Source organism: Chiloscyllium punctatum, chromosome 10, assembly GCF_047496795.1.
Source record: "Chiloscyllium punctatum isolate Juve2018m chromosome 10, sChiPun1.3, whole genome shotgun sequence".
Classification (NCBI taxonomy): Eukaryota; Metazoa; Chordata; class Chondrichthyes; order Orectolobiformes; family Hemiscylliidae; genus Chiloscyllium; species Chiloscyllium punctatum.
Genome location: NC_092748.1, coordinates 122084343 through 122105493, shown reverse-complemented (window position 1 = coordinate 122105493; position 21151 = coordinate 122084343). Strand labels below are relative to the sequence as shown.

General features: G+C 50.9%; 1 protein-coding gene across 2 annotated transcripts in view; it reads left to right on the top strand.

The window, feature by feature from the left end:
* Positions 1 to 16173, top strand: part of atg9a (ATG9 autophagy related 9 homolog A (S. cerevisiae)) — a 44370-nt gene extending 28197 nt beyond the window's left edge. For both annotated transcript variants that reach the window (XM_072580064.1, XM_072580063.1), the window contains exons 7-15: positions 292 to 1040; positions 2328 to 2481; positions 4037 to 4216; positions 5152 to 5397; positions 5835 to 6016; positions 9115 to 9232; positions 12597 to 12825; positions 14019 to 14149; positions 14326 to 16173. In XM_072580064.1, the coding sequence (XP_072436165.1) occupies positions 292 to 1040; positions 2328 to 2481; positions 4037 to 4216; positions 5152 to 5397; positions 5835 to 6016; positions 9115 to 9232; positions 12597 to 12825; positions 14019 to 14149; positions 14326 to 14331 (1995 nt within the window). In that variant the 3' untranslated portion in view covers positions 14332 to 16173. The remainder of the gene's footprint in view (positions 1 to 291; positions 1041 to 2327; positions 2482 to 4036; positions 4217 to 5151; positions 5398 to 5834; positions 6017 to 9114; positions 9233 to 12596; positions 12826 to 14018; positions 14150 to 14325) is intronic.
* Positions 16174 to 21151: the final 4978 nt, after the last annotated feature.

The following is a 21151-nucleotide window of genomic DNA, read 5'->3' as shown; positions in this document are numbered from 1 at the left end:
AACAGGCTTAAAGGGCCGAATGGCCGCCTCCTGCTCCTATCCTCTATGTTTCTATGTTGGATAATATGAGAGTCCATTGTGCTACAGCAATAAATGTGACTTGGGTTAATCATCCAAAGACCCTCTGGAGCTTGATAGAGTCAGCCACTCCTTTTGGGAGAGGGTTTTGAGGGTGGGGGTGTTTAAGGGGGTGGGTGTTGGAGCGTGAGTGTTGCAGTTGGGTCTAACATGGTGTTCTTGTGGATGATAAGCTGTGGCAGTGTGAGCTCATGTTGTGGTTCTGTGTTTCAGGCCCAGCTCCCGTACTGTAGCTGGCAAGAGGTGCAAGCCCGGATCATCCACATTCAGAAAGAACATCAGATCTGCATCCACAAGAGGGAGCTGAGTGAACTGGATATCTACCATCGTATCCTGCGTTTCAAAAACTACACGGTGGCCATGATTAACAAATCCCTACTGCCAATCCGTTTTCACGTTCCTATCCTGGGCGAGGTGGTTTTCTACACCAGGGGTTTGAAGTATAACTTTGAGCTGATCTTTCTGTGGGGTCCTGGTTCACTGTTCCAGAATGAATGGAGTTTGAAGTCCGAGTATAAACGAGCAGGCAATCGCTTAGAGCTGGCACAGAAGCTCAGCACCCGGATCCTGTGGATTGGAATCACCAACTTGCTCCTCTGCCCGATTATCCTGATCTGGCAGATTCTCTACGCTTTCTTCAGCTACACGGAGGTCATTAAACGGGAGCCTGGCAGCCTGGGAGCTCGCTGCTGGTCACTGTACGGACGGTGTTACCTCCGTCACTTCAATGAGCTGGACCATGAGCTACAGTCCAGGCTCAGCAAGGGCTATAAGGCTGCTTCCAAATACATGAACTGCTTCCTGTCACCATTGCTCAGCGTCCTAGCTAAAAATGTGGCCTTCTTTGCTGGCTCTATCCTGGCTGTGCTCATCACTCTAACTGTGTATGACGAAGATGTTCTGGCTGTAGAACATGTGCTGACCACAATCACTCTGCTCGGCCTGTGTGTTACTGTGTGTAGGTGAGAATCCTGGGCTGAGGGCCGCTCACAGGGACACGTTCTGGGAGCTGCTGGGAGGGAATATGGAGAGAGAAGGCCCAGAGGATCACTGAAGGAGAAATCTCTCAGCTCATCAGTTAGAAATAAAACAACCTGCTGAAGAAGCTCCAGCAAAGCTTGTAACATCACTGACACAGAATCAGAGTTAATACTCTGAGCCTGTTCCACCATTCAACACAATCATGGCTGATTACCCAAATAGTACTCTCTTCCTGCTTTCTCTCCATACCCTTTGTTCCCTTTGGCCCTTGGATGACATCTAACTCCATCTTGAAACATTCAGTGTTTTATCTTTAACCACTTTCTGTGGGAGAGAATTCCACAGGCTCCCCACTCTCTGGTGAAGACATTTCCCCTCATCCCAGTCCTAAATGGCCTCTCCCATATCCTGACACTGTGACTATTGGTTCTGAACTCCCCAGTCATTGGCAATATCCTTCCTGTGTTTACCCAGTCTAGTCTTGCTAGAATTTTATAGGTTTCTGAGATTTCCCTAATTTGTCTAAACTCCAGTTACTGTAGTCCTGTTTGATTCAGTCACTCTTCATACCTAAGTCCTGCTGGGTTGAGGGCTTCTGGTTCAGGCTATGGATTGATCACTGTCGGAGGGTCTGTACTGAGGGAGTGCCGCACTGTCAGAGGGTCAGTGCAGAGGGAGTGCCGCACTGTCGGAGGGTCAGTGCTGAGGGAGTGCCGCACTGTCAGAGGGTCAGTGCAGAGGGAGTGCCGCACTGTCAGAGGGTCAGTACTGAGGGAATGCCGCACTGTCGGAGGGTCAGTGCAGAGGGAGTGCCGCACTGTCAGAGGGTCAGTGCAGAGGGAGTGCCGCACTGTCGGAGGGTCAGTGCAGAGGGAGTGCCGCACTGTCGGAGGGTCAGTGCAGAGGGAGTGCCGCACTGTCGGAGGGTCAGTGCAGAGGGAGTGCCGCACTGTCGGAGGGTCAGTGCAGAGGGAGTGCCGCACTGTCGGAGGGTCAGTGCAGAGGGAGTGCCGCACTGTCGGAGGGTCAGTGCAGAGGGAGTGCCGCACTGTCGGAGGGTCAGTGCAGAGGGAGTGCCGCACTGTCGGAGGGTCAGTGCAGAGGGAGTGCCGCACTGTCGGAGGGTCAGTGCAGAGGGAGTGCCGCACTGTCGGAGGGTCAGTGCTGAGGGAGTGCCGCACTGTCGGAGGGTCTGTACTGAGGGAGTGCATAGTTTACTTTGCTGTTGATTTGTCTTCTGGTGATCTGAGTCACCTGTCTGTTTCCAGATGCTTTATTCCAGATAAACACATGGTGTTCTGCCCAGAGCAGTTACTCCGGGTCATTCTGTCCCACATCCACTACATGCCTGATCATTGGCAAGGGGCAGCCAATCGTTACGAGACCCGCGACGAGTTCGCTCAGCTCTTTCAGTACAAAGCGGTAAGGAGCCCATGGGGCAGGTGGGGAGTGTGGGCACTGGGGGAGAGATGGGGTCAGTACAGGAACTGGCAGGGCCCTGTGCAGGGGGCGGGGTTTGGGCTTTCAGCGTGCTGAGGAGGAGGGCATGTGCGTGCAGGGTCTCCGGGAGGGCTGTGTAGTGGTTGGGGAATGCAGCTGATGGGTACCGTGTGTGGGAAGGGGTGTGTGTGGGTGCAGGGAGGGCTGTGCAGGGTGTAAGGGTGTCGGGGGGGGTGCCTGGGGGTTCAGGGCCTGGGAATGCTGCAGGAGAAGAGTCTGGAGGTGCAGGGAGAGGGGTGCGTGGGGGTGCAGGGAGAAGGGTGCGTGGGGGTGCAGGGAGAGGGGTGCAAGGGGTATACGGGAGGGTTGCGTGGGGATGCAAGGGGTATAGGGGAGGGTTACATGGGGATCGGGTGTGTGGGTATAGGGTGAGAGATGTCTGGCAGTCCTGTGAGTGCAGAGGATATTTATTGGGAGTAGTAAGGTGGGGAAAGTGAGGACTGCAGATGCTGGAGACCAAAGTTGAAAAGTGTGGTGCTGGAAAAGTGCAACAGGCCGGGCAGCATCTGAGGAGCAGGAGAATCGACGTTTCGGGCATAAGCCCTTCAGGAATGAGGCTGGTGTGCCAAGCGGGCTGAGATAAAAGGTGGGGGGGGAATTTGGGGGAAGGGCGCTGGGAATACGATAGGTGGAAGGAGGTGAGGGTGAGGGTGATAGGCCGGAGAGGGGGTGGGGGCGGAGAGGTCCGGAATGCTGATAGGGGAGAGGAGGGAAATATATCCTTGGTGGTGGGGTCTGTCTGGAGGTGGCGGAAATGACGATGGATGATACGATGTATCTGAAGGTTGGTGGGGTGGTAGGTGAGGACCAGTGGGGTTCTGTCCTGGAGGTGATTGGAGGGGTGGGGTTCAAGGGTCGAGGAGTGGGAAGTGGAGGAGATGTGGTGGAGAGCATCGTTGACCACGTCGGAGGGAAAATTGCGGTCTTTGAAGAAGGAGGCCATCTGGGATGTTCGGTATTGGAATTGGTCCTCCTGGGAGTAGATGCGGCAGAGGCGAAGGAATTGGGAATATGGGAAGGCGCTTTTACAGGGGACAGGGTGGGAGGAGGTGTAATCTAGGTAGCTGAGAGAGTCGGTCGGTTTGTAGTAAATGTCCGTGTTGATTCGGTCACCCGAGATAGAAATGGAGAGGTCTAGGAAGGGGAGGGAGGAGTCTGAGATGGTCCAGGTAAATTTGAGGTCGAGGTGGAAGGTGTGAGTAAAGTGGATGAACTGTTCAACCTCCTTGTGGGAGCACGAGGCAGCGCCGATACACTCATCGATGTAGCGGAGGAAAAGGTGGGGGGTGGTGCCAGGTGGGGGTATTGTGATGTGGAGAGGTGGATCCGATGTAGAGGCTGCTGGGTTCTCCGAGATATGCTATCACCCATTCCACCTGGGAAGAAGAGGGCCTTCTGTGTCTCAGGTTGTGTGGGAGAGGGTCTCTTAGACCCACGTCCTGGCTGGATCCTGAAATGAAGCTGTTTCTGTTCACAGGTCTTCATCCTTGAGGAACTGCTGAGCCCCATCATCACTCCCTTCATCCTCATCTTCTGCTTACGGCGCAAGTCCCTCGAGATCATTGATTTCTTCCGTAACTTCACGGTGGAGGTTGTGGGTGTTGGGGATACCTGCTCCTTTGCCCAGATGGATGTGCGGCAGCATGGGCACCCTGCAGTAAGTGATGCCTAGCCTTGTCCTCAGTGGAGTTCTCTCCCCGAAGGAGTCGTGGGTGCTGGGGGTCATTGAATGTATTCACACCTGATAAACAGCTCATGGGGCACGGACAGGGAAATGCACCAAGATCAGCCAAGATGGTGGAGCAGGGAAAGACTCCATCACAGCCCCCAACCTAGCACTTCCAGCTTGTTTACTGCCTAGCCCCATGTTTTGTGCCTTTGTTATTACTAAATTTGACCATTTCTGGCTGGTCTGCCGCATTCCAATCTCCGTAAACGTGAGCCCATCCAAAACTCTGTTCCCCCTGTCCTTCTGTGTACCATGCCTTGGTCTCCCATCACTCAATGACCTACACTGGTTCCCAACACAGTGACACCAACATTTCTAAATAAATGAAGATGTTCATGGAACGCTGGTACTCCTATCCAGAATCTAAGGGAATAGGAGTCACCTCTCAGCTGCATAAAGCCCTGACCAGCTCAAACCACACCCGGCCATGCCACTGTAGGGTGGGCAGTGCTGACCACACCCGGCCATGCCACTGTAGGGTGGGCAGTGCTGATTGGAGGCAAACTAAAATTAAAGCCAGACCTTTAGGATGGTACAGTCAACTCGGTGCTTAGAGATATAGAACTCTGCAAATTGATGCATGATCAATTTTAAATTAAATCAAAATTCAATGGAGATAAAGGACGTTGGGCAGAAGGTGATAGATCATTCATGGTCTTAGTTTATAGAGAAACAGACTCGATGGGGTGAATGGTCTCCTGCTGCACCTGTGTAACAATTGTAAGGGGCTGAATGGCCTCTTTCTGTTCATATGAAAGGGCATTTCTCACCATCTCTCCTTGTGTTACTGAATGTCATTTTAGTTTGATGCAGTTCCTTGGAATATTATAAAACTGAATTTTTGTCACTTTACTGCCTGCCAGTGGTTTTCGGGGGGTAAGACAGAGGCTTCCATCTATCAGCAAGCTGAGGATGGCAAAACCGAGCTCTCCCTCATGCACTTTGCCATCACAAACCCTCGGTGGCAGCCCCCTCAGGACAGTACTGCCTTCATCAGCCAACTGAAGGAGAAGGTCAACCGAGAGAAGGGTGCGGTGATCGGAAACCACAGCCTCCTGCCAGAAAATGGCTTCTTCGCATCCTTGCAGTCCGTACAGTCGGAGTCTGAGGTAAGGAGCAACCAGGGGCTAGGGAGAGACACACAGGCCAGTCCCACAGGGCACCATGGGCTGGGGAGAGACAGAGGCCAGTCCACAGGGCACCACGGGCTGGGGAGAGACAGAGGCCAGTCCGCAGGGCACCATGGGCTGGGGAGAAACAGAGGCCAGTCCGCAGGGCACCACGGGCTGGGGAGAGACGCAGGCCAGTCCCACGAGGCATTACAGGCTGGGGAGAGACAGACCATTCCACAGGGCACCACGGGTGGTTTGGGGGAGAGATGGGGGAAGTTGGTGTGTTGGGAGCAGATCCTGGTCCCAAAGAGCTCTTGGGGTAAGTGGGAGGAGGTGTGGAAAGGCCTGTTCCACAGAGCTCTCGGTTGGAGGTGAGGGGCTTTTCGAGCAGGTTATTTAAGTTTCCTAATGATGAGCCCCTTGTGTTGTTGCAGCCTCACAGTCTGATCACAAACCTGATTGCGGGCCCCCCCTCCCTGGTGTTTCAGAGAGGGCGAGAGGGACCATTGGATCCAGCTTCCTCACTGCGATCATTCTCTCCAGGACAGAATGTTCCGGGCAGTCTCCACACCTCCCTGCTGCGGAACAAGCCAGGACGACACACAGCTGGATCCGGGTAAAACCAACATACTCACTGTCCAACTAACCAGGTTCTTGTAGTTAACCAGCAGTTTATCCAATCAGCTTCCTGTTCCTTGCCAAATGAATCTCTCCTCTCTCCATCACTGCTGTGTGTCCAATCACCAGGCAACAAAGAGGCTGGCAGGAATAGATCAGAGGATTCATGTGAATGGGCAGAGTGTGGCAAGGGGCAGTGTATGGGGAGGGGAGTGTCCTTTTTAATTTACTTAAGATGGAGGCATCTCTGGTTGGGCCAGTCCCTCGTTGCCCCCTTGAGAAGGTGGGGGTGAGCTGCTGCCTTGAACAGCTGCAGTCCGTGTGCTGTGGGTAGACCCACAATGCCCTTAGGGAGGGAATTCCAGGTTGATTGCGCTGCAACAACAAAGCTGGATTTCCCTGTGACCGTGGGTAAGAATTGTAATTGGGGTAGGCTGTGAAATAGGAACACCGGGATTAGGAGTAGGAGGAGGCCATTCAGCCCTTTGAGCCCATTCCGCCATCTAACATGATCATGACTGATCTTATCCTGGTCCCAACTCCACACTCCCGCCTGCTCCCCACAGCCCTTTATCCCATGTTTCATCAGAAACATATTAGTTTCTTTCTTGAATCTGTTACTGATTCTGCTTTCACTGCCCTCTGGGACAGTGAGTTCCACAGATCCACAACCCTCTGAGAGAAACAGTTTCTCCTCATCTCCGTTTAGAACTTCCCTCCTCTCACTCTATATCTATGTCCTCTTGTTGGAGACTGTCCCACAAGGGAGAACATCTGTTTAATGCCCACCTTATCAATTCCTTTAGTATTTTATATCCCTCAATCAGATCCTGAGGAGCTGGCAAATCAACATTTCGGGCAAAATCCCTTCATCAGGAATGAGGCAGAGAGTCTCTGGGTGGAGACATAAATGGGAGGAGGTGGGGCTGGGGGGAAGGTAGCTGAGTGTGCAGGAGGTGGATGGAGGTGGGAGTAAAGGTGATAGGTTGGAGGGGAGGGTGAAGTATATAGGTGGGAGTGAAGATGAACAGGTAGAGGACAGGTCATGAGAGCAGTGCTGAGCTGGAAGGTTGGAACTGGGGTATGGTGGGGGGGAGGGGAAATGCAGAAACTGGTGAAACACACATTGATGCCCTGGGGTTGAAGGGTCCCAAGGTGGATGTCGAGGCATGCTTCCTCCAGGCATCAGGTGGTGAGGGAGTGGCATTGGAGGAGGCCCAGGACCTGCATGTCCTTGGCAGAGTTGAAATGTTGGGCCACAGGGTGGTGTGGTTGATTGGTGCGGGTGTCCCAGAGTTGTTCCCTGAAGTGCTCTGCCAGTCGGCATCCCATTTCCCCAATGTAGAGGAGACCGCATCGGGAGCAACAGATACAATAAATGACATTGGTGGATGTGCAGGTGGAACTTTGATGGATGTGGAGGGCTCTTTAGGGCCTTGGATAGAGGTGAGGGAGGAGGTGTGGCCGCAGTGGGGTCCGTTTGTAGGTGGTGGAAATGCCGACCCATCACCAGAGATATTTTTCCATCCCCACCCCTATCCGTTTTCTGTAAAGACTGTTCCCTCCGCAACTACCTGGTCAAGTCCACACGCCCCACCCCCACCCCCCCAACAACAACCCACCCACCCCTCCTGGCACCTTCCCCACCACTGCAGGAATTGCAAAACCTGTGCCCACACCTGGCCTCCTTGCCTCCATCCAATGCATCATCTCCTCTTTCCCCCCCCCCCCACCACTTGGGACCCTCTAACCCCAGGGCATAAATGTGGACTTCACCAGTTTCCTCATTTCCCCTTCCCCCACCTTATCCCAATTCCACCCTTCCAGCTCCGCACTGTCCTCATGACCTGTCCTACCTGACAATCTCCCTTCCCACCTATTCTGCTCCACCCTCACCTCTGACCTATCACCTTTACCCCCACCTCCATCCACCTACTGCATCCTCAGCTACCTTCCCCCCAGCCCCACCCCCCTCCCATTTATCTCTCCACACCCGAGGCTCCCAGCCTCCTTCCTGATGAAGGGCTCCGGCCCGAAACATCGATTTTCCTGCCTCTCAGATGCTGCCAGACCTGCTGTGCTTTCCCAGGGCCACACGTTTTGACGACTCCACCGCAGCCTATTTAATGTTGCTAGGTTACATCTGTTCCTATTTGCAGATCATTTATATAGATTGCAGACCTCAACCATTTCTGAATTGAACGCTGCGACACGTCCCCACTCATCAGGAAATGAAGGGCTTTTTTGCCTGAAGTATTGATTTTCCTGCTCCTCGGATGCTGCCTGACCTCCTGTGCTTTTCCAGCAAAACATTCTCGACTCTAATCCCCAGCATCTGCAGTCCTCATTTTCATCACATCCAGTGGATGCCCATTACCCACCTTGCTGGTTACATCCTCAAAGAACTCCAGCAAGTTTGTCGAAACTGTTCTGGCACTGGTAAATTCAGCTTTGTTTTCCTCCTTTATGATTGACTCCAGCAACTTCCCCACAACAGACTAACTTGTCTACTGTTTCTGAAGTTTTGCCTTCCAGCATCTGCAGTCATTGTTTTTACCTTTTTTGAATAAGTACACACTGGCATGTTTCCAAACCATTGGTATCTTTCCAAATTTATCTGGATTCTGGAAAATCATACTGATGTAGCCACTATCTCTGCTGTAAGCTGATTTAATACCTGAAGCCTGGGGATCTATCTGCCTTTGATCCTATCAGTTTACTTAATACCTTCTCCCTAGTTTTAGTAATTTCACCAAGTTCCTCTCTAGTAACTGCAGTTTTTGGAAAGAAATAATAATCTTCCACTGAAAACAAGAGACAAAATATTTCTGTTGAGGGTGGTCCTGATTTGGAGAGGGATGAGACCAGTGGGTTGTACACATTGTTATTGGTGGCTGGTAGTTTGTGGGTGAGAGGAATTGAGTCTTTCCCTGTAAGTCTCTCCAGGCCACACTCTCCTCCAGCCAGCCAAGTGTATCAGTGGTCTCTGTATATTCCCCGTTTCCTTTCGCTGTGCTGCAGTAACTAGATTAGGCTTTGGTACTGCTCTTCCCAGCTGCTGTCTGACCCCTCTCTCCCTGTCTCTGTTGCTGGCAGTGTCGATATGAAAATGATGAGTTCTGGGAGCAGTGCCTGGGAGGGACAGCTCCAGAGTATGGTGCTTTCCGAATATGCTTCGACTGAGATGAGTTTGCATGCACTCTACATGCATGAGGTAAGCAAGGCTCCTCCAGTACCACCATGCCCTGCTCCCTTCAGCATCCCCCTCAGGTGAACCTAACCAACGATATCTCCACTCACTGTTTCTATTCACTCCCCAACGATGTCAGCTGATGGAGCCATCCTATTCTCAGCACTCTGCCCCCAGGTCATTCACTAAGCTGTATCAGTGCTTCACTGTCTCCAGCAGCTCCCCACCCCTTGGACTCTCCTTGTGCACCTTCAGCTCTGATCAGTTAACTTTGTTCATGTCCTCTCCAAGCTCATTTTGTCCATGGGACCCACCACCTATTCTTGTAGCATCATTATGGTGCAGCTAGAGGCCCTTTGGTCTATCGACTCCCTACTATCCCTATTCCTATTAAACTACCAACCACTTAGCCTCCCTGCTGAGTCTCTGTGTTAGCCAATAGCCTTAATGTTTTAAAGGATAACTAAAAAAAATGAGAAAAAAAGATGAGTTATGAGAGTAAGTTAGCTAGTAATATAAAAAAGATTGCAAGATTCTCTTTTTAGATGTTTCAAAGGTAAGAAAGAGGCAAGAGTGGGCATTGGACCGCTGGAAAACGAGTAATGTGGAAGAAAGAAATGGCAGAGGAACTGGGTAGGTATATGCTGTCAGTTTTCACAGTGGGAGATACCAGCAGCATTCCAGAACTTTGAGAATTAGGGGACAATGGTGGGTTTAGTGGCCGTAAGGAAGGAGAAGGTGTTGGTCTGAAGGTGGATAAATCACCTGGGCCAGATGGACAACACCCCAGGGTTCTGAAGGAGATCATTGGGATTATAGAGGCATTGATGGTGATCTTTCAGGAATTAGTGGAGTCAGGGTCCCAGAGGACTGGAAAATGGCTAATGTAACCCCCATGTATAAGAAGGGAGGGAGGCAGAAGATGGGGAATAACAGAGCAATTAGCTTGGCCTTGGTTGTTGGTAAGATTTTAGAGCTCATTATTGAGGATGAGATTGTGGAGTACTTGGAAGCACAGGGGAGAATAGGGCGGAGTCAGCACAGCTTTATCGACGGGAGGTCATACCTGACACATCTGTTAGGATTTGTTCAGGAGTTAACACTCAACTTAGGCAAAGGAGAGCCAGAGGGTGTGATCTGTTTGGATTTCCCAAAGGTCTTTGACAAGTTGCTGCACAGGCGGTTGCTAAATAAGGTGAGAGCCCATGGTATTAGGGACAAGGTACTGGCCTGGATAGAGGATTGGCTGACTGGCAGAAGGCAGAGAACGGGGATAAAGGGGGCTTTTTCAGGATGGCAGCTGGTGACTAGTGGAGTTTCACAGGGGTCAGTGTTGGGACCACAACTATTCAGGTTATACATTAACAATCTGGACAAAAGAACTGATAGAGTTTGTAAGAAGGCCTATGGAGTATTATCGTTCATTAGCAGAGGGATTGAATTCAAGAGTCGTGAAGTGATGTTGCAGCTGTACAGGACCTTGGTTAGGCCACAGTTGGAGTACTGTGTGCAGTTCTGGTCGCCTCATTTTAGGAAAGATGTGGAAGCTTTGGAGAGGGTGCAGAGAAGATTTACCAGGATGTTGCCTGGAATGGAGAGTAGGTCGTACGAGGATAGGTTGAGAGTTCTCGGCCTTTTCTCGTTGGAACGGTGAAGGATGAGGGGTGACTTGATAGAGGTTTATAAGATGATCAGAGGAATAGATAGACAGTCAGAAACCTTTTCCCCGGGTACAACAGAGTGTTACAAGGGGACATAAATTTAAGGTGAAGGGTGGAAGGTATAGGGGAGATGTCAGGGGTAGGTTCTTTACCCAGAGAGTGGTGGGGGCATGGAATGCGCTGCCCGTGGGAGTGGTAGAGTCAGAATCATTGGCGACCTTTAAGCGGCATTTGGATAGGTACATGGATGGGTGCTTAATCTAGGTTAGAAGTTCGGCACAACATCGTGGGCCGAAGGGCCTGTTCTGTGCTGTATTGTTCTATGTTCTATGTAACTGAGGCCTTTGTTATTGCAGATGACACAGTGATAGATGGCGGGACAGGTAGTGTTATGGAAATGGAGAAGTTGCAGAACAAAGTGGACAGGCTAGGGGAGGGCCAAGGGCACAGCTTCAGGGTGAAGGGATGACCTATTTAGAATTGAGATGAGGAGGTCTTTAGCCAGAGGTCAGGTAATCTGTGAAGCTCATTGCTGCAGAGGGCTGTGGACCCAAAGTCACTGAGTGTATTTAAGGCAGAGATAGATAGGTTCTTGATTAGTAAAAGGGATCAAGGGTTATAGGGAGAAGGTAGGAGAATGGGACTGAGAAACATATCAGCCATGATCGAATGTGGAGTAGACTCGATAGACTGAATGACCTAATTGTACTCTGATATCTTACGGTGTCTGTCTTCAGGGGTTGTCCCCCTCCTTTCAATCTGGTGTCACAATCCCTCCCTTCAAAAAAGAAACAGCCCTTGAGCTTTCCCATCCTGTCACCAACCTCCCACATCATTTCTCAGGACTCCATATTAGAATTTCTGCACCAGCTGTCTGACCAGTCAATACTGAAACAGCTCCTCTTGAAGTTATGAATCTTGCTGCTGGTAAACGTGGTAAACGTTCCCGCCTCATGATTCACAACCTGACTGCACCCTCCATCCTCCTCCAACCCCTCTCCACCATCATCCAGCTGCTCTGACTGTTCACGCTTGGTCCCAGTCTCATCAGAGGGAAAGAATCTCTGGAAATTCCCTTCCTGCTCCTGTTCTGTTCCTTCTGTGTTCCTGAATGATCCCTGGCTCCTCCTCCTTATCTACAGTCTGTCCCTCAGCAGCCAACACGCTGTCAGTTTTCACAGAAGCAGTGGAAAGCTGTTCACTATCTTGTATCATTCGGAGAGATTGTATCGTTTGTGTTGTAACCCCATTGCCCTGCCTTGTTTCCATACACCTTGAAACACTCCCCCCAATTAAATCGTTCCATCTCCATTGTAACGTTTTAAATGGACCCTGAGCACCAGCATGGAGGGCGAGAGCAACAGACCATTACTCTGAGGGGAAATGCCTTCTGACATCAGCCCTGAATGATGCTCACTTGTCTGTGCTCCCCGCCCCTTCCCCCAACCAGAGTTTTTTTTTGTTGATCCTAAAGAAGTTTTCAAGCATTTTAAGCATTTAAGTCAGATCACCCCTTAATCTTCCACACTCTAAGGAAGCAAACGCAGTCTGTGTCACCTGCTCTCATAATTTAATCTGTTCATCCACGGAATCTTTGTGGGGAATCTGCCCTGTTTTCTCCTTACTTCAAGGCCCAGATCTCCTGCCTGGGGTGTGGCACCCAAAGCTGATCCAAGTGTATGGTTAAACTGCTAAAGCACCTCACCCAGCTGTCTGTCTGCCTGCAGCTTCACAAACAACAAATGCAGGGAGAACCATCTCGTCACCTATGGCACCGACAAGACAGTGATGACAGCGGTGAGAGTGGTCTGGAGGAGGCTGAACTGAGGAGACCATCGCCAATGACCATCCCACGATCCTCTACCTACCCCGTCACTGCCAGCAGAACAACAGATCTCCGTGAGGAACCAGCCGGTCTCTTGCACACTATCCACAGGAGATATGGAGGAATCGACAGTAAGACTGGGGCTTACTGGGGTTAATAACATAACCAGTAACTGGAAACCAATGCTTACACTTTGTGCTCAGTCTTATTTCCAAATGGTCCACCTGCCTGTGCCCCTGTAATGTTTGACTCCTGGCCCTGAGTGAAATGCCTCTACATTTCCAGGCTCGAGGGGCTTCTAGCTGCACTTTAGGTTTTTGTTCTATAATCACACTGAGAGTGTGTCAGTGGTTGTTTAATCTCTGATGTGTTGATAACAAGCTGTACAGTAGGTGTGAAAGTAAATTAATCCCTTGGGACTAGTAAATACTCATCTAAATGGTTCAGGAGGATCTCATTTTTTTTAAATGCATTAATTTGATTTGAGTTATTGTAGTCCCATGTACCTCAGTACAGTGAAAATCTTTGTTTTGCAAGCAGGCCATAGCAAGTAATACAGATCATAGTGTGTTTTGAAGGGATGTGAAATTGCTGATTGGGCCAACTTTTATTCCCTGTCCCTAGTTGCCCCTTGAGAAGGTGGGGGTGAGCCGTTGCCTTGGACAGCTGCAGTCCACGTGCTGTAGGTTGACCTGCAATGCCTTTGGCAGAGTTGGTGTTCAGGACTGGCTTTCCCATTGTCTTTCCTAGTGCCAGCATGTTACCAGGTCTGCCCAGTTCGTTTCCATTTTTTTTGGTAATGATTTCTACAACTGAGGGGTTTTCTGGCCCACTTCAGGGGGTAGTAACAGTTGTTGTGGGTCTGGAGTCACATGTAGGCCAAACCAGGGTAGGGATGGCACATCAATGAACCAGATGTGTTTTTTTTATTAACCGCAATCAATGATATTGTCACAGTCACCATTACAGAGACCCCACCATTTTATTCCCAGTCAGAGTTGACAGCGGCTGTGGTGGGGTTTGAAACCATGATTCTAGGCTGCCACCCTCTGGATTCATACCTCATCGCCATTCCCGTGGGGGCTTAAAAGGGGATGCTAGAGCAACTCAACAGGTCTGGCAGCATCTGTGAAGAGAGAAACAGAATTAGTGTTTGGAGTCTGGTATGACTCTTGTTCAGAACGTAGATTTCCAAGATCTATAGTATTTTGCTTTTGTTACACTGACTGGGACTCCCATTCCAAGCCCTCAGCTCCCTAACAGCAAACCACCTTATCTTTGTTTACCATCTTTTCCATCATATCACCATCTTTTTTTTTTCTAGGTTCTACTGAACCCCAAAGGCCATTCTCCCAACAGCCCATGGGGGGCTGGACGGAAAGCTCACCCCCTCAACCTGCTGATCCTGTACCTGAGGAGGGATTGGAGGATGAACTGCCCCCACAAATGCACCAGGTAAACAGCTTTCTGCCCCCGGTAACCCGTGCAGGACAGGCCCAGGCTATGGGGAGGTATGCAGTACTGAGACCCACAGAGCGTGGACACGGTCTGGGCTTGGGCTGTTGGGGAGGGGGGGGACCTGAGGATCAGGGCCACTTTGTTCACTGATTTTTTTTTAATATATTTTGAAGGTGTAGTTGATCTGGAGTATCTAACAGATGATGAAGATGATCCAAGAGTTGGGGCTTTCAGGTGCTTACTGCTGCTGCATTGTCCAATGCATGGCCCACTGGTGTATGTTTAACTTAATTTATTGCAATGAAATTGGTATTTGTGCATTTGGGTGATGAAGTATGCCAAACTACGCCCCAGAATGTTCTGAAAAATTTTGCCATTTTTAATAAATCATTGAGAAAGTCTTTGAATGTTTATTTTTAGTAATCCCTCTGGTTTCCTACCCATCCGAATCCTGAATAATGTTTTAAATAGCCCAAAGTCTATTGCTTCCATGACAGGGCTGGGACAGCGGCAGAGTTGGCCTGTCCCCGTCTGGGACAGCGGCAGAGTTGGCCTGCCCCCGTCTGGGACAGCGGCAGAGTTGGCCTGCCCCCGTCTGGGACAGCGGCAGAGTTGGCCTGCCCCCGTCTGGGACAGCGGCAGAGTTGGCCTGCCCCCGTCTGGGACAGCGGCAGAGTTGGCCTGCCCCCGTCTGGGACAGCGGCAGAGTTGGCCTGCCCCCGTCTGGGACAGCGGCAGAGTTGGCCTGCCCCCGTCTGGGACAGCGGCAGAGTTGGCCTGCCCCCGTCTGGGACAGCGGCAGAGTTGGCCTGTCTCTGTGGGGCTTTTGCCTGAAACGTTGATTCTCCTGCTCCTCGGATGCTGCCTGACCTGCTGTGCTTTTCCAGCATCACTCTGACTTAAACTCTGGTTTCCAGTATCTGCAGTCCTCACTTCTGCCTCTCTGGGCAGAGATGCATTTTTAAGATTAGATGTTGTTTGCTCTCCCCTTGGTTGTTTGTTAACTCTCTTATTTTCGATTCTGTTCTGTCAAAGGGATTTCTTGTTTGATGGACTTTAAAAGTCTGAGTAAACAGAGTGAGGAATCGGTTTATCCCAGTGTGGAGCAACATGTTGTTCACAGAGAAGCTCATTGTTATGGGAACGTCAGGATAGAAAACCATTCAGCCCCTCGAGTCTGTTCTGCCATTAATTGAGTTCTGATTGATCTGTCTCTCCATATCTCTCAGACTAGTTTGAGAGTTTTCCCTGATATCCAGGTCAATGTTTATCCCTCATGCAACATTAGATAAAACTGATGATCAGATAATTATCCCATTGCCATTGGTGGCAGCTTGCTGTGTGTTCATTGGCTGCTGCATTTTTTTTAAATTATAATAATGACTGTTTATTTTCAAAACAAACCACTCTCTATTAGCTGTGAAACATTTGGGGACCTCCAGTGAGCTTGAACAAAGCTTTGTACAGGTGCAGGTCTGAGGAAGAGTTCTGTGAGAGCTGCTGAGTTTCTCCAGCATTCTGATAACTTAATATTCATGCATGGAGCAAACACCCATCCAAGAATGCATTGCTATTTCTGTTGTTATTTCCATTTCAAGTGAGTGCATTCCAGATTTCCATTCTGTCATGTGACGACCTGTTTCCTGACTTCACCACCACCACCACCACCCTCCCCCCACCCCCCAGGACCTAGCTGTGGTTTTAAGGTTCAGCCCCTTGTTGTGGACACCCTCTCCCTCTAAACCCCAGCCCTAATTGACCCGAAGGCAATCAATCCTGTAAACTCTCCTGTAATCGCCTTAATGAGATTGCCCTAGATGTATTGTCACTGTTCTAGTAATCCAGAGACCCCAATAACTTTGAGAACCTGGTTTTGAATCCCACCTCAGCAGATATGAGTTCAGTAAAACTGGCATTGAAAGCATTGTTGATTGTTGTAAAAACTTACCTGGTTCACTAATGCCCTTCAGGGAAGGAAATCTGAGCTGAAAAATGTGTTGCTGGAAAAGCACAGCAGATCAGGTAGCATCCAGGAGCAGGAAAGCCAATGTTTCGGGCATAAGCCCTTCTTCAGGAATGAGGAGGGTATGCCAAGCGGGCTAAGATAAAAGGTAGGGAGGAGGGACTTGGGGGAGGGGCATTGGGAATTCAATAGGTGGAAGGAGGTGAGGGGGAGAGTGATGGGGGGAGAGGTCGGGAAGAAGATTGCAGGGCAAGAGGTTTGGTGCTGAGTCCGAAGATTGGGACTGAGATAAGGTGGGGGGAGGGGAAATGAGGAAGCTGGAGAAATCTGCATTCATCCCTTGTGGTTGGACGGTTCCCACGCGGAAGATGAGGCGCTTTTCCTCCAGGCGTCGTGTTGCTATGGTCTGGCGATGGAGGAGGCCAAGGACCTGCATGTCCTTGGCGGAGTGGGAGGGGGAGTTAAAGTGTTCAGCCACGGGGTAGTTGGGTTGGTTGGTGCGGGTGTCCCAGAGGTGTTCTCTGAAATGTTCTGCAAGTAAGCGGCCTGTCTCCCCAATGTAGAGGAGGCCACATCGGGTGCAGCGGATGCAGTAAATGATGTATGTGGAGGTGCAGGTGAACTTGTGAAGGATATGGAAGGATCCCTTGGGGCCTTGGAGGGAAGTGAGGGGGGAGGTGTGGGTGCAAGTTTTGCATTTCTTGCGGTTGTAGGGGAAGGTGCTGGGAGTGGAGGTTGAGTTGGTGGGGGGTGTGGACTTGATGAGGGAGTCGCGGAGGGAGTGGTCTTTCTGGAACGCTGATAGGGGAGGGGAGGGAAATATATCCCTGTTGGTGGGGTCTGTTTGGAGGTGGCGGAAATGACGAAAGATGATATGATGTATCTGGAGATTGGTGGGGTGGTAGGTGAGGACCAGTGGGGTTCTGTCCTGGTGGCGATTGGAGGGGCGGGGCTCAAGGGCGGAGGAGCGGGAAGTGGAGGAGATGCGGTGGACAGCATCGTCGACCACATCTGGGGGAAAATTGCGGTCTTTGAAGAAGGAGGCCATCTGGGTTGTTCGGTATTGGAATTGGTCCTCCTGGGAGCAGATGCGGCGGAGGCGAAGGAATCTGGAATATGGGAAGGCGTTTTACAGGGGGCAGGGTGGGAGGAGGTGTAGTCTAGGTAGCTGTGGGAGTCGGTCGGTTTATAGACTCCCACAGCTACCTAAATTATACCTCCTCCCACCCTGCCCCCTGTAAAAACGCCATCCCATATTCCCAATTCCTTCGCCACATCTGCTCCCAGGAGGACCAATTCCAATACCGAACAACCCAGATGGCCTCCTTCTTCAAAGACCACAATTTCCCTTCAGACGTGGTCGACGATGCCCTCCACCGCATCACCTCCACTTCCCGCTCCTCCGCCCTTGAGCCCCGCCCCTCCAATCGCCACCAGGACAGAACCCCACTGGTCCTCACCTACCACCCCACCAACCTCCATATACATCGTATCATCCATCGTCATTTCCGCCACCTCCAGACAGACCCCACCACTAGGGATATATTTCCCTCCCCTCCCCTATCAGCATTCCGGAAAGAACACTCCCTCCGCGACTCCCTCATCAGGTCCACACACCCCACCAACCCAACCTCCACTCCCGGCACCTTCCCCTGCAACCGCAAGAAATGCAAAACTTGCGCCCACACCTCCCCCCTCACCTCCCTCCAAGGCCCCAAGGGATCCTTCCATATCCGTCACAAATTCACTTGCACCTCCACATACATCATTTACTGCATCCGCTGCACCCGATGTGGCCTCCTATACATTGGGGAGACAGGCCGCCTACTTGCGGAACGTTTCAGAGAACACCTCTGGGACACCCAGACCAACCAACCCAACTACCCCGTGACTGAACACTTTAACTCCCCCTCCCACTCCGCCAAGGACATGCAGGTCCTTGGCCGCCTCCATCGCCAGACCATGGCAACACGACGCCTGGAGGAAGAGCTCATCTTCTGCCTGGGAACCGTCCAACCACAAGGGATGAATGCAGATTTCTCCAGCTTCCTCATTTCCCCTCCCCCCACCTTATCTCAGTCCCAACCCTCGGACTCAGCACTGCCCTCTTGACCTGCAATCTTCTTCCCGACATCTCTCTGGCCTATCACCCTCACCTTAACCTCCTTCCATCTGTCGCATTCCCAATGCACCTCCCCCAAGTCCCTCCTCTCTACCTTTGGCACACCCTCCTCATTCCTGAAGAAGGGCTTATGCCCAAAATGTCGATTCGCCTGCTCCTTGGATGCTGCCTGACCTGCTGCGCTTTTCCAGCAACACATTTTTCAGCTCTGATCTCCACTATCTGCAGTCCTCACTTTCTCCAAGGGAAGGAAATCTGCCATCCTTAGCTGCTGTGGCCTCCACGTGCCTCCAGACCCACAGCAATGTGCGTGACTCCTACCTGCCCTCTGAAATGGCTGAGGAAGCCATTCAGTTGTATCAATCACTGGAAAGTGAAAAAAGAATGAAACTGGACAAATTACCTGGCATTGACCTGGGCCTCGGAAATGGTCATGGCAGGAGCAGCCCTGTTGATCCTGCAAATCCTTTTTAGTAACATCTGGGTGCCAACATTAGGAGAGCTGTCTCACAGACTAGTCAAACAATAGCCTGACACAGTTATACTCACGGAATCATACCTTACAGTGTCCCAGACATCACCATCACCATCCCTGGATAGACCCAGCCAAGGTTGCACGATGCTATAGAGTCGGGTGGGAGTTGCCATGGGGTCTTCTACATTGACTCGAGTACCACAAAGACTCATGGTACCAAATCAAACATGGACAAGGAAACCACCTGCTGATCAGGTACCAATAAGAGCCCATGGTATTGGGGGTAATGTATTAGCATGGATAGAGAGTTGGCTAACTCTGGGAAAGCAGACCTGGGATAAGAAGGACATTTTCAGGATAACAACTGTAACCAGTGGAGTGCTGCTGGCACTGCCATTATTTACAATCAGTATATGACTTTGATGAATATACTATAGTCAAGTTTGTATATGATATAGAAATAGGTGAGAAGGCAAGTAGTGCAGATGGCAGAGTCTGTGAGGGATATAGACTGGCCACATGAATGGGCAAAGACTTGGTAGATGGATAAGATTGTGGAAAAATGTGAGGGTATGCATTTCGGCAGGAAGAATAGAGGAGCCAAGTACTGTGTATTCAAAACGTCGGGAGGTTTTGAAAAGAAACTATACAAGGCTATAGTGAGAGCCCAGCTGGAATACTGTGAAGAGTTTTGGGGCTCCCTTATCTAAGGAAAGACAGACTGCCATTGGGGGCAGTCCAGAGAAGGTTCATTCGGCTGATCCTGTGGATGGAGGGACTGTCTAATGAGCAGAGGTTGAGTAGGTTGCGTCTGTACTCATTGGAGCTTAGAAGAAAGAAGGGCGATCTTATTGAAATACAGAAGATTCTTTTGGAACTCGATGGGATAGATAATGAAGGGTTATAAACTTATTGCAGGAAAGCCTAGGACCATAGGGGTATCATCTCAGAGTAAGATTAAATCCCATTTACAACAGAGATGAGGAGGAATTACTTCTCTGAGGGGAGCGAATCTAGAATTCTTTACTGCAGAGGACTATCAAGGCTGGGTCACTAATTATATTTGGGACTGAGGTAAACAGATCTTTAATCAGGAAGGGAATTGAGGGTTATGTGGAAAATTCTGGATTAGTGGTGCTGGAAGAGCACAGCAGTTCAGGCAGCATCCAAGGAGCAGCGAAATCGACGTTTCGGGCAAAAGCCCTTCATCAGGAATAAAGGCAGTGAGCCTGAAGGGTGGAGAGATAAGCTAGAGGAGGGTGGGGGTGGGGAGAGAGTAGCATAGAGTACAATGGGTGAGTGGGGGAGGGGATGAAGGTGATAGGTCAAGGAGGAGAGGGTGGAGTGGATAGGTGGAAAAGAAGATAGGCGGGTAGGACAAGTCCGGACAAGTCATGGGGACAGTTACTGAGCTGGAAGTTTGGAACTAGGGTGAGGTGGGGGAAGGGGAAATGAGGAAACTGTTGAAGTCCACGTTGATGCTCTGGGGTTGAAGTGTTCCGAGGCGGAAGATGAGGCGTTCTTCCTCCAGGCGTCTGGTGATGAGGGAGCGGCGGTGAAGGAGGCCCAGGACCTCCATGTCCTCGGCAGAGTGGGAGGGGGAGTTGAAATGTTGGGCCACGGGGCGGTTTGGTTGATTGGTGCGGGTGTCCCGGAGATTTTCCCTAAAGCGCTCTGCTAGGAGGCGCCCAGTCTCCCCAATGTAGCGGAGACCGCATCGGGAGCAACGGATACAATAAATGATATTGGTGGATGTGCAAGTAAAACTTTGATGGATGTGGATGGCTCCTTTAGGGCCTAGGATAGAGGTGAGGGAGGAGGTGTGGGCACAGGTTTTACAGTTCCTGCGGTGGCAGGGGAAAGTGCCAGGATTGGAGGGTGGGTTGTAGGGGGCGCGTGGACCTGACCAGGTAGTCGCGGAGGGAACGGTCTTTGCGGAAGGCGGAAAGGGGTGGGGAGGGAAATATATCCCTGGTGGTGGGGTCTGTTTGGAGGTGGCGGAAATGTCAGCGGATAATTTGGTTTATGCCAAGGTTGGTAGGGTGGAAGGTGAGCACCAGGGGCGTTCTGTCCTTGTTACGGTTGGAGGGGTGGGGTCTGAGGGCGGAGGTGCGGGATGTGGACGAGATGCGTTGGGCATCCTTAACCACGTGGGAAGGGAAATTGTGGTCTCTAAAGAAGGAGGCCATCTGGTGTGTTCTGTGGTGGAACTGGTCCTCCTGGGAGCAGATCTGGCGGAGGCGGAGAAATTGGGAATACGGGATGGCATTTTTGCAAGAGGTAGGGTGGGAAGAGGTGTAATCCAGGTAGCTGTGGGAGTCAGTGGGTTTGTAAAAAATGTCAGTCAAGTCGGTCGTCATTAATGGAGATGGAGAGGTCCAGGAAGGGGAGGGAGGTGTCAGAGATGATCCAGGTAAATTTAAGGTCAGGGTGGAATGT